At 42.4% G+C, this 12,792-nt stretch overlaps 1 protein-coding gene across 8 annotated transcripts in view; it reads left to right on the top strand.

The window, feature by feature from the left end:
• stam (signal transducing adaptor molecule (SH3 domain and ITAM motif) 1) overlaps window positions 1-12,792 on the top strand; it is a 46,791-nt gene that overhangs the window by 20,930 nt on the left and 13,069 nt on the right. For 6 of the 8 annotated variants that reach the window (XR_016482727.1, XR_016482726.1, XR_016482725.1 and 3 more), the window contains exons 10-11: window positions 2,472-2,559; window positions 11,732-11,786. Coding sequence is in view for 3 of the 8 variants with exons in the window: in XM_036986803.2 (XP_036842698.1) it covers window positions 2,472-2,559; window positions 11,732-11,786 (143 nt within the window). In the remaining 5 variants the exon portion in view is untranslated. Of the gene's footprint in view, window positions 1-2,471; window positions 2,560-2,797; window positions 2,826-11,731; window positions 11,787-12,792 lie in introns of all 8 variants that reach the window. The other 2 variants (XR_016482729.1, XR_016482728.1) reach the window with 1 other exon arrangement.

The following is a 12,792-nucleotide window of genomic DNA, read 5'->3' as shown; positions in this document are numbered from 1 at the left end:
TAATGAAGACATCAAAACTATGAAATAACACATGGAATCATGTAGTAATCAAACAAATCAAAATATTTTCAAATAGCCACACTTTGCCTTGAAGACAGTTTTGTATACTCTTGGCATTCTCTCAACCAGCTTCACCTGGAATGCTTTTCCAACTGTCTTGAAGTTCCCACATATGCTGAGCACTTGTTGGCTGCTTTTCCTTCACTCTGCGGTTCAACTCATCCCAAATAATCTCAATTGGTTTGAGGTCTGGTGATTGGAGGCCAGGTCATCTGATGCAGCACTCCATCAATTTCCATCTTGGTCAAATAGCCCTTATACAGCCTGGAGATGTGTTGGGCCATTTTCCTGTTGAAAAACAAATGGTAGTTCCAATAAGCGCAAACCAGATAGGATGGCGTATCGCTGCAGAATGCTATGGTAGCCATGCTGGTTAAGTGTGCCTTGGTCTGTAATTTATTTAGAATTCGTGTCACCAGCAAATCACCCACACACCATAACACCTTCTCCTCCATGGTGGGAAATACACATGCAGAGATCTTCCGTTCACCCACACTGCGTCTTACAAAGACAGGGTGGTTGGAACCAAAAATCTCAAATTTCGACTCCAGACCAAAGGACAGATTTCCACCGGTCTAATGTCCATTGCTTGTGTTTCTTGACCCTAACAAGCCTATTCTTATTATTGGTGTCCTTTTGTAGTGGTTTCTTTGCAGCAATGTGACCATGAAGGCCTGAATCACACATTATAGTTGATGTTGATATGTTTGTTACTTGAATTCTGTGAAGCATTTATCTGGCTGCAATTTCTGAGGCTGGTAACTCTATTGAACTTATCCTCTGCAGCAGAGGTAACTCTGGGTCTTCCTGTCCTGTGGCGGTCCTCATAAGAGCCAGTTTCATCATAGCGCTTGATGGTTTTTGCGACTGCACTTGAAGGAACTTTCAAAGTTCTTAAAATGTTCCGTATTGACTGACCTTCGTGTCTTAAAGTAATGATCCACTGTCATTTCTCTTTGCTTATTTGAGCTGTTCTTGACATATTATGGACTTGGTCTTTTACCAAATAGGGCTGTCTTCTGTATACCACCCCTCCTTGCCACAACACAACTGATTGGCCCAAGCGCATTAAGAAGGAAGACATTTCCACAAATGAACTTTTAACAGGGCACACCTGTTAATTGAAATGCATTTCAGGTAACTACCTCATGAAGCTGGTTGAGAGAATGCCAAGAGTGTGCAAAGCTGTCATCAAGGCAAAGGGAGGCTACTTTGAAGAATCTCAAATATAAAATATATTTCAATTTGTTTAACGCTTTTTTGGTAACACATGTAGTTATTTCATTGTTCGGATGTCTTCACTATTATTCTACAATGTAGAAAATAATAAAAATAATGAAAAGCTCTTAAATTAGGTGTTCTAAGACTTGACGGCGTGTGCGCGTTTGGAAAGTATTCAGACCCCTTGACTTTTTGTTCATTACAGTCCTATTCTAAAATTGATTAAATTGGGGGTTTTCCCTCATCAATCTACCCCATAATGACAAAGCAAAAGTTTTTAAATACTTTTTGCAGATTTATAAAATATAAATAATATATAATCTTTTTATTTTATTTTTTGTGAATTTCACCCCTTTTTTCTCCCCAATTTCGTGGTATCCAATTGTTGTAGTAGCTACTATCTTGTCTCATCGCTACAACTCCCGTACGGGCTCGGGAGAGACGAAGGTTGAAAGTCATGCGTCCTCCGATACACAACCCAACCAAGCCGCACTGCTTCTTAACACAGCACGCATCCAACCCGGAAGCCAGCCGCACCAATGCGCCGGAGGAAACACCGTGCACCTGGCCACCTTGGTTAGCGCACACTGCGCCCAGCCCGCCACAGGAGTCGCTGGTGCGCGATGAGAACAGGGACACCCCTACCGACCAAGCCCTCCCTAACCCGGGCGACGCTAGGCCAATTGTGCGTCGCCCCACGGACCTCCCGGTCGCGGCCGGTTACGTAAAGAATGTTTTTAAGTCTTGAGACATGGATTGTGTACATGTGCCATTCAGAAGTTTAATGGGCAAGACAAAATATTTAAGTGCCTTTGAACGGGGTATGGTAGTAGGTGCCAGAAGCATTGTTTTGTCAAGAACTGCAACACGGCTGGTTTTTCCATGCTCAACCGTTTCCCTTTTGTCCCAAGAATGGTCCACCACCCAAAGGACATTCAGCCAACTTGACTCAACTGTAGGAAGCATTGGAGTCATCATGAGCCAGCATCCCTGTGGAACGCTTTCGACACCTTGTAGAGTCCATGGCCCGACGAATGGAGGCTATTCTGACCGCAAAAGGGCACAACTCTTATTAGGAAGGTGTTCCAAATGTTTGGTATACTCAGTGTATACTATTATAGGTGTAATGTTTTACTTCCTTTCATAAAAAAGCTCTACTGAAGTTCTATTTGGTTATTTTTCCTCACCAGGAGAAAATGGACCAGCTGCTGCACATGATCCAGAGTGCAGATCCAACAGACAACCAGTCTGATGCCTGTGAGCTGCTGCAGCTAGAGGGTGAGACCAACTTACTAATTCTTACAGCTAGACTGACCTACGATTAACTTACTGAACAACTATTACTAAATAACAAATTCCTACAGCTAGAGGGTAAGATTGACTTACTGAACAACTATTACTAACTAACCTTTACAGCTAGAGGGGATAAGACCTACTAACCAAAACAGCTTGAGGCTAAGACTAACTCTTAAAGCTAAATGCTAAGTCTATCCATCTATCTCTCTGTCTCTTACAGCTAGAGGTTAAGACTGACTAACTAATAGGTATGTAACAATTCACCGATGCGCATCAGTCACTGATTTCAATGTTTAAGATGGTTTGTGGACCCCAAAACCGATTCAAACATTACAAATTTCAAATTCATCAACATTTTTGGCTCATATTACTTTCTTCCTTACAAAAATACCTGATCTCCTCTGGTGTCTAGCTAAGCATTTAACTGTGTTGACAGTCATTGATCTACAAGTAATTTTGCATGCAGAACAACCTAGGGAAAATCAGTAGCCTCATCAAACTGCGCACTGTGCCCAGATCCGCGCTGCCAAAGCGAGTAGGGCCTGATCTTACACAGCACCTTCAGCATTCAAATGCTAAAATGGCTTGCCCAATATTAGTCTTTATTGGTTGAGTGACCTATGTTATTTTACCAGAATAAAAGTAAGCTACCGGAAACAACTGATCTGGCTATTCCTGTTTTACGTGGCTTACAATAGTTTATTTCCATTGTTCAGGTTCACCATCAGCAATAGTTTTGTTAAAATAAATAAATAAATAAAATGGTGTATATGGTCATTTTTAGATATACAGGGTAAAGTTTATATTTTCGTAACGAGGAATCGCTTTTGCGAGGCCAAAGCTGGAATACAAAAGAAGCTCATGAAACACTTCCAAATGGTCAAAACCATTTGGTTTTGAGATGGGGATGAAATCGAATGTTGTGCTGTATATGCATTTGCTATGTCATAGCTAATTAAAACAATACATATTGATTCATTAGCAGCTCAAACATTTAATCTGCAAAAATGACAAGTTAATTAGTGGATGATGGTGATTTCAGAAACATAGTAGGGGGGAAAAAAACAGGCTACACCCCCCCTCCCTAGTGGGGTGGTAGAGGTCTCGTCTCCCTTATGGCTCAGCTCATAGTACATACATCATTTAGACACACACACACAGTAAATACACCATAGACATACAGTGCCTTCGGAAGGTATTCAGACCTTCACTTTTTGTCACAGCTTTATTCTAAAATGGATTGAATAGTTTTTTTCCCTCATCAATCTACACACAATATCCGATAGTGACAAAACAAAAACAGGTTTAGAAATGTTTGCCAATTTTATAAAAAATAAGAAACTGAAATATCACATTTACATAAGTTGAAGCACTTTTGGCATCAAGTCTTCTTGGGTATGATGCTACAAGCTTGTCACACTTGTATTTGGAGAGTCCCTGCCACTGACAACATCGCCACAGCATGATACTGCCACAGCCATGCTTCACCATAGGGATGGTGCCATGTTTTCTCCAGACGTGACGTTTGGCATTCAGGCCAAAGAGTTCAATCTTGGTTTCATCAAACCAGAGAATCTTGTTTCTCATGGTCTGAGTCCTTTAGGTGCCTTTTACTGAGGAGTGGCTGCTCTACCATAAAGGCCTGATTGGTGGAGTGCTGCAGAGATGGTTGGGCTTCTGGAAGGTCCTCTCATCTCCACAGAGAAATTCTAGAGCTCTAACAGAGTGACAATTGGGTTCTTGGTCACCACCCTGACCAAGGCCCTTCTCCCCTGATTACTCAGTGTGGCTGGGCGGTCAGCTCTAGGAAGAGTCTTGGTGGTTCCAAGCTTATTCTGTTTAAGAATGATTGAGGCCATTGTGTTCTTGGGGACCTTCATTGCTGCAGAAATGTTTTGGTGCCCTTCCTCAGATCTGTGCCTAGACACTAATCAAGTTGTAGAAACATCTCAAGGATGGTTAATGAAAACAGGATGCACCTGTGCTCAAGTTCGAGTCTCATAGCAAAAGGTCTGAATAATTATGTAAATAAGGTATTTCTGTTTAGAATTTATAAACAGTGACACTGAAATTACAGAAAATATTAATTATGACCACTTCCTTCCATTTCAATATTTGATAAAGGGGTTGATTTAATTGAACAATATTTTCTCTTATCTTTTTCACCAAACAATGAAGGAGAGTTATCTAATTACATGGTGGCTAATAATGACCTGATTCCGTAAACTAGGCGTATGTCGCAAGTCACGACTTCACAGGAGAGCCGTTTGAACGCAAAAAATACATTTTTACCAAAATGTTTTTTTTTCTGCAGAAATGCCATCTCAAACATGTGAACTTTCATGTGCCTTAATATCAAACTTTTATGCCATCTGTAAATACGAATAATATTGTTCAGTTACGAGCCTAGTTGGTTTAGCCACAGAAAAACAGAGAAACCTTCCTGCTAGCCTTGATTTGCTGAGGTAATGAGTGGGCTGGACATGCCGAGAGATGAGTTTGGATTGGTCTTCCATATAGCACACGTCTGTCTATTGGAGCTGGTCAGTATGTCTAGGTAATTGTGTCAAACGCGGCTTTAAAAGAAAATGTATTGTGTAGTAAAACTGCATAAACCTAATGTCAAGTTAAAGTGTACTGTTAGCTTGCTAACGTTATGTGTATGCTCTCTACTTTCTGGAGGACTGAGTTTTGTCCTAGTGTGCCAGAGTGCACAATAACTGATACATTTTTGAACGCTCAACACCCGTCTAATTTGTCTGGAGTCAGTAAATGTCGGCAAAGAAAGCAAAATTAAATTGTTGCCAGCAGCACTGTTAGTCACCAACGCTCTGGAAAACAGCCTAACCAGCTCTGCTAGGGGGAGTAAAATAGTCAGTGGGGTGTTCTCTCATTATGTGTCTGGAAGTAGCTAGCCAATGTTAGCCAGTTAGCTTGGGTGCTTGACTGTCGTTAAGTCAGAGCGTCCAGTGTGCTCTGAATTTACGAACGAACAATGTGACAGCACAGTTGCGGTCACCAACGCGCTGGATAACATACTGTAACAGCCTAACCAGCTCTGCAAGGGTGAGTAATGTTCAGTGAGCTGTTCTCTCTCTCTCTTAGATGTCTGGAAGTAGCTGGTAAGATAGTACAAAATGGTTGGATCAACCCTTAAAGAGATGGGTGGGTCTAAGGCTTAAGAGAGTGTGAACAATGCTGAATGGGTGTAGACAAAGAAGGGCTCTCCTATAGTAGTGCCAAAACATTGAAAGACCGTTTTCTCAAAAGTGAGTTTACAAGTGTATCAACTTTCAATTACTTTCCCATTGTTTACTCAAATGCAGTGTATGATATACCATTTTGTAGCTCGGAGTCTCTACATTTATCCGTTTGTAAAAACAGAAATTCAAATGTTGCTACATAAGACCGAATCCAGGTGGTGAGTCACAATATTACGTTTTTGTATACGGAGAAACTGACTAACTCTTACAGCTTGAGCAGGCCTGGGCAAAGGCCGGTCCGGGGGCCCTATGTGGCCCGCGACCTGATTCAATACTGCCCGTGGAATCATGCTCAGATCACATAAAGAATTTGCGATAGTAAAGTTTTTTTTTTTTAAGTATTTGTTATTCAAATTAAAAGACCAATGAATACTTGTATTTGTGTAATGATTTAATTACCACCGCTTGTGGGACATTTTGCTAGTTAAATGCCCGCCTTATCTCAGCTCACTGGTCACCATAGCAACACCCACCCGTAGCACGCGCTCCGGCAGGTATATTGCACTGGTCATCCCCAAAGCCAACACTTGTTTTTGCTGCCTTTCCTTCCAGTTCTCTGCTGCCAATGACTGGAACAAATTGCAAAAATCACTGAAGCTGGAGACTCATATCTCCCTCACTAAATTTAAGCATCAGCTGTCAGAGCAGCTTACCGATCACTGTACCTGTACACAGCCAATCTGTAAATAGCACACCCGACTGCCTCATCCCCATATTATTACTTACCTTCTTGCTCTTTTGCACCCCAGTAGCTCTACTTGCACATCATCATCTGCACATCTATCACTCCAGTATTAATGCTAAATTGTAATTATTTTGCCTCTAGGGCCTATTTATTGCCTACCTCCCTACTCTTCTACATTTGCACACACTGTACATAAATAGAAACATCTTTCATTTATTTTGTGTTATTGACTGTACGTTTGCTTATGTGTAACTCTGTGTTGTTTGTGTCGCACTGCTATGCTTTATCTTGGCAAGGTCGCAGTTGTAAATGAGAACTTGTTCTCAACTGGCTTACCTGGTTAAATAACGGTGAAATTAAAATAAAAAGGCACGTATAAATAACAACTGCACAAAGACGGGGCGGCAGGGTAGCCTAGTGGTTAGAGCGTTGGACTAGTAACCGAAAGGTTGCAAGTTCAAACCCCCCAGCTGTCGTTCTGCCCCTGAACAGGCAGTTAACCCACTGTTCCTAGGCCGTCATTGAAAATAAGAATGTGTTCTTAACTGACTTGCCTAGTTAAATAAAGGTGTAAAATTATTTATTTTTTTTATAAAAAAGACCAGACAGTGACTGACAGGCTGACTTCACACTTACAAATAGTAGCTCGCTAGAAATTGGCCCAAAAATTAGTTTTTGGGGTAATTAGACAATGAATGTAGGGTGTTCCAGCAAGAGTGTACATCAAAATATTTATTTGAGGTACCAGGGAAAGCTGTGTCCAAAGTTAGCATTGTTGTCTTGAATGACTAGAACTTGTCCCAACACATCCGGACGAAGCATGCAGAGAAATATTGGAATATGTCTTCTGAGCAGAGGGCAATTGCATCAAAAGAGTTACTTTCTCAGTTGCAAAAGCAGCAAGGAGTTTTCACAAAACTGCATTCATTCAAACAGAATTGCGATAGCTAGATATGTACTGTCCCACAAAATTGCTAAACATAGCAAGCCATTCGCTGAGTTAGAATTCATTACAGAATGTTTAATTGACTCTGCAGCAATACTTTGCCCCGACAAGAAAGCTGTTTGAAAATTGTTTCCCTGTCAAGACGAACGGTGACACATCGTGTTGAGGACATCGCAGAGAATATATAACCACAGTTGAAAGACAAGGTAAAGGATTTCTCCTTGGCCCTGGATGAGAGCAGTGATGCATGTGACACGGCTCAGTTGTTGATATTCTTACGAGGCATAACCCCAGACTTTGAAATTACAGAGGAGCTTGTTTCAGTGCAGTCAATGAAGAGCACAACCACAGGGAAAGATTTATTTGAGGAGGTTAAAAAGTGTGACTGAGTTTTGAAAAGTTATCCAGTGTGACCACTGATTGGTGCCCAAACTTGACAGGAAAAAACATTGACCTTTTGAAAAAGATACAAGATCAAATTGCTGAGCTGAACCCAGATCAGAAAATGATCAAGGGTAATTTCCTGCATTGCATTATTCATCAGGAGCTGCTTTGTCAATGTGTTCTGAAAATGAGCCATGTTGTGGATATATTCACTGAAGTAGTAAACTTTAAACCACAGGCTGTTTGTCTCACTGTTGGAAGAGACGAGTTTGGGTCATGTAGATCTCCCCTACCACACAAACGTGAGATGGCTGAGTTTGGGGAAGGTGCTTAAAGGATGTGGGACCTGAAGTTGGAGATTGCTGAGTTTTTGCAAATGAAAGGAAAATATGTGGATTTCCCTCACCAGCAAGTTAAAGAATGTTTGGCTGATTTTGCCTTTACCATCAATCATGCCTTCATCATGGCACTCATGAATGAACTGATTTCCAAACTACAAGGGAAGGGCCTTCAGATGTACAGCCTTGTTAAAGCCTTCAAGGGAAAATTACTCCTCCTGGCCTGCCAAGTAGAAGCCAACAATCTCACCCACTTTTTGACACTACTAGTCTGTTCCCTATCAGATGACCAGGGGGAGAATTATACATTGCTGCTGCGTGCTTTGAACAGGGAGTTTTTTTCTCATAGTTTTGAGGATTTCAAAGTGTTGGAAAATGACATGCGGTTGGTTTCCTCTCATTTCACCTTCATTGTGGACCACGCTCCCACTGACTTGCAACTTGAGCTGATCGGTCTGATGCAGTGATTGGAGAACTAGTCAAAACAATGTCACTGACGAGGTTCTATGCATCTCTCGATGAACAAAACTTTCCAAAGATTAGGAGTTACAGTAGATATATCTGTCAACAGTCATACTGGGAAAATAATTGCCCAGGCCTGATCTAGAGGGTAAGACTGACTAACTCTTACAGCTAGAGGGTATTTTATTTATCTTATTTAACCTTTTATTTAACTAGGCAAGTTAGTTAAGAACAAATTCTTATTTACAAGGACGGCCCACCACAAGGCAAAAGGCGTCCTGCGGGGACGGGGACTGGGATTATAAATAATAAAGAGGGGACAAAACACACATCACGACAAGAGACAACACTACATAAAGAGAGACCTAAGACAATAACATAGTAAGGCAGCAACACATGACAACACAGCATGGTAGCATCACAACATGACAACAACATGGTAGCAACACATGGTAGCAGCACAAAACATGGTACAAATATTATTGGGCACAGACAACAACACAAAGGGCAAGAAGGTAGAGAGAACAATGCATCACACAAAGCAGCCACAACTGTCAGTAAGAGTGTCCATGATTGAGTCTTTGAATAAAGAGATTGAGATAAAACTGTCCAGTTTGAGTGTTTGTTGCAGGTCGTTCCAGTCGCTAGCTGCAGCAAACTGAAAAGGAGTGACCCATGGATGTGTGCTTTGGGCACCTTTAACATAATGTGACTGGCAGAGCTGGTGTTGTATGTGGAGGATGAGTGCTGCAGTAGATATCTCAGATAGGGGGGAGTGAGGCCTAAGAGGGTTTTTTATAAATAAGCATCAACCTGTTGGTCTTGCGACGGGTATACAGTCCTATAAGGAGCATTGGTGGCAAATCTGATAGCCGAATGGTAAAGAACATCTAGCTGCTCGAGAGCACCCTTACCTGCCGATCTAAAAATTATGTCTCTGTAATCTAGCATGCGTAGGATGATCGTCTGAATCAGGCTTAGTTTGGCAGCTGGAGTGAAAGATGGGCAATCACAATAGAGGAAACCAAGTCTAGATGTAACTTTAGCCTGCAGCTTTGATATGTGCTGAGAGAAGGACAGTGTACCATCTAGCCACACTCCCAAGTACTTGTATGAGGTGACTACCTCGAGCTCTAAACCCTCAGAGGTAGTAATCACACTGATGGGGAGAGGGGCATTCTTCTTACCAAACCACATGACCTTTGTTTTGGAGGTGTTCAGATCAAGGTTAAGGGTAGAGAAAGCTTGATGGACAGTAAGAAAGCTCTGTTGTAGAGCATTTAACACAAATTCCGGGGAGGGGCCAGCTGAGTATAAGACTGTATCATCGGCATATAAATGGATGAGAGAGCTTCTTACTGCCTGAGCTATGTTGTTGATGTAAATTGAGAAGAGTGTGGGGCCTAGGATTGAGCCTTGGGGTACTCTCTTGGTAACATGCCGTGGCTGAGACAGCAGATTTTCTGACTTCATACACTGCACTCTTTGAGGTAGTTAGCAAAGCAGGCCAAAAACCCCTCAGACACCAATACTCCTCAGACGGCCCACAAGAATTGAATGGTCTACCATATCGAAAGCTTTGGCAAAGTCAATAAAAATAGCAACATTTCTTAGAATCAAGGTCAATGGTGACATCATTGAGGACCTTTTTAGGGTTGCAGTGACACATCCATAACCTGAGCTGAAACCGGATTGCATACCAGAGAAAATATTTCAAGGCATCAAGAAAGCCAGTCAAGAAAGCCAGTCAGTTGATAATTGACAAGTTTTTCCAACACTTTTGATAAACAGGGCAAAATAGAAATAGGCCTATAACAGTTAGGATCAGCTTGATCTCCCCCTTTAAATAAAGGACGAACTGTGGCTGCCTTCCAAGCCATTGGAACCTCCCCAGAAAGGAGAGACGCTTTGCGATGATAGGGGCAGCAACCTTAAAGAAGAAAGGGTCTAAACCATCTGACCCAGATGTTTCTCTGGGGTCAAGTTTACAGAGCTCCTTTAGCACCCCGGATTCAGTGACTGCCTTCAGGGAGAAACTTTGTAGCAGGGCAGTGGAAAAAGCTGGAGAAACATCGGGGTTAGTCTCATTAGAAGGGGTGGGAGATGAGGAAATGTTGGACAGTCAAGGAGGCATGGCTGAGTCAAATAGGAATCCTGACTTAATGAAGTGGTGATTAAAGAGCTCAGCCATGTGCTTCTTGTCAGTAACAACCACATCAACATTAAGGGACATGGGCAGCTGTGAGGAGAGTTTATTCTTCAGGTCTTTAACCGTTTTCCAGAACTTCTTGAGGTTAGACCCACAGAGAGAGAACTGCTTCTTAAAGTATCTAAATTTCGCCTTCCGGATAGCCTGAGTGCACTTATTCCTCATTTGCCTGGATGAGAACCAGTCATTCTGAGTATGCGTTTGCTGAGCCTTTCGCCAATGCAATTCTTGAGGTGGAGTAACTCTGCAAGATCACGGTCGAACCAGGGGCTGAACCTGTTTTTTAATTCGAATTTTCTTTATGGGGGCGTGTTTGTTAACAATACCATTAAAAATATTAAAAAAGAAGGTCCAAACGTCAAGCTGATTCTATACAATTTTACAGAGACCAGGTCATGAAGGAAGGCTTGCTCATTAAAGTTTTTTTTTTAGCAATTGTCTATGACAAATCAGGACAGGTCGTTTCACTGAGCAGCCATTACGAACACAGGCTAAGGGTAAGAATGACTAACTCTTACAGCTAGAGGGTTAGTTAGCTAGTTTGTCATTCTTACCCAACTAACACACTAGCTGTAAGAGGTAGTTAGTAAGACTGACTAACTCTTACAGCTAAACGGTAAGAATGACTAACTCCTACAGCTAGGGGCTAAGACTGAATGGCTAACTTCTACAGCTAGAGGCTAAGATTGACTGACTGACTGACTGACTGACTGACTGACTGACTCTTGCATCTAGTGGGTAAGACTGACTAACTACTGTCATTAATAATTTATTTAACTTGTTTCTTAATTAAAACACTAGTTGCATTTAGAATGCACTATACAGTTACAAAACATTACATAACATTGTGTTTCTTGTTCTGCTAAGGTGCCTGCAACCAGATGTGTCCCCTCATTGATCAGAAGCTTGAGAGCACTGACAGGTACGGTATTCAGCTTACACCTTGCTGACTGACTGGTTGACTGACTGGTTGGTTGACTGACTGGTTGGTTGACTGACTGGTTGGTTGACTGACTGGTTGGTTGACTGACTGGTTGGTTGACTGACTGACTGGTTGACTGACTGACTGGTTGGTTGACTGACTGGTTGGTTGACTGACTGACTGACTGACTGGTTGGTTGACTGACTGACTGGTTGGTTGACTGACTGACTGACTGACTGGTTGGTTGACTGACTGACTGACTGGTTGGTTGACTGGTTGGTTGACTGACTGACTGACTGGTTGGTTGACTGACTGGTTGACTGACTGACTGGTTGGTTGACTGACTGGTTGGTTGACTGACTGACTGACTGGTTGGTTGACTGACTGACTGGTTGGTTGACTGACTGACTGACTGACTGGTTGGTTGACTGACTGACTGACTGGTTGGTTGACTGACTGACTGACTGACTGGTTGGTTGACTGACTGACTGACTGACTGGTTGGTTGACTGACTGACTGACTGACTGGTTGGTTGACTGACTGACTGACTGGTTGGTTGACTGGTTGGTTGACTGACTGACTGACTGGTTGGTTGACTGGTTGGTTGACTGACTGACTGACTGGTTGGTTGACTGGTTGGTTGACTGACTGACTGACTGGTTGGTTGACTGGTTGGTTGACTGACTGACTGACTGGTTGGTTGACTGGTTGGTTGACTGACTGACTGACTGGTTGGTTGACTGGTTGGTTGACTGACTGACTGACTGGTTGGTTGACTGGTTGGTTGACTGACTGACTGACTGGTTGGTTGACTGGTTGGTTGACTGACTGACTGACTGGTTGGTTGACTGACTGACTGACTGGTTGGTTGACTGACTGGTTGGTTGACTGACTGACTGGTTGGTTGACTGACTGGTTGGTTGACTGACTGGTTGGTTGGTTGACTGACTGGTTGGTTGGTTGACTGACTGGTTGGCTGACTGGTTTCTTGGCTGACTGGCTGACT

This window comes from Oncorhynchus mykiss, chromosome 8, assembly GCF_057628025.1.
Source record: "Oncorhynchus mykiss isolate SJ-2025 chromosome 8, ASM5762802v1, whole genome shotgun sequence".
In the NCBI taxonomy this organism is placed as follows: Eukaryota; Metazoa; Chordata; class Actinopteri; order Salmoniformes; family Salmonidae; genus Oncorhynchus; species Oncorhynchus mykiss.
This window is presented reverse-complemented; position numbering and strand designations above follow the sequence as displayed.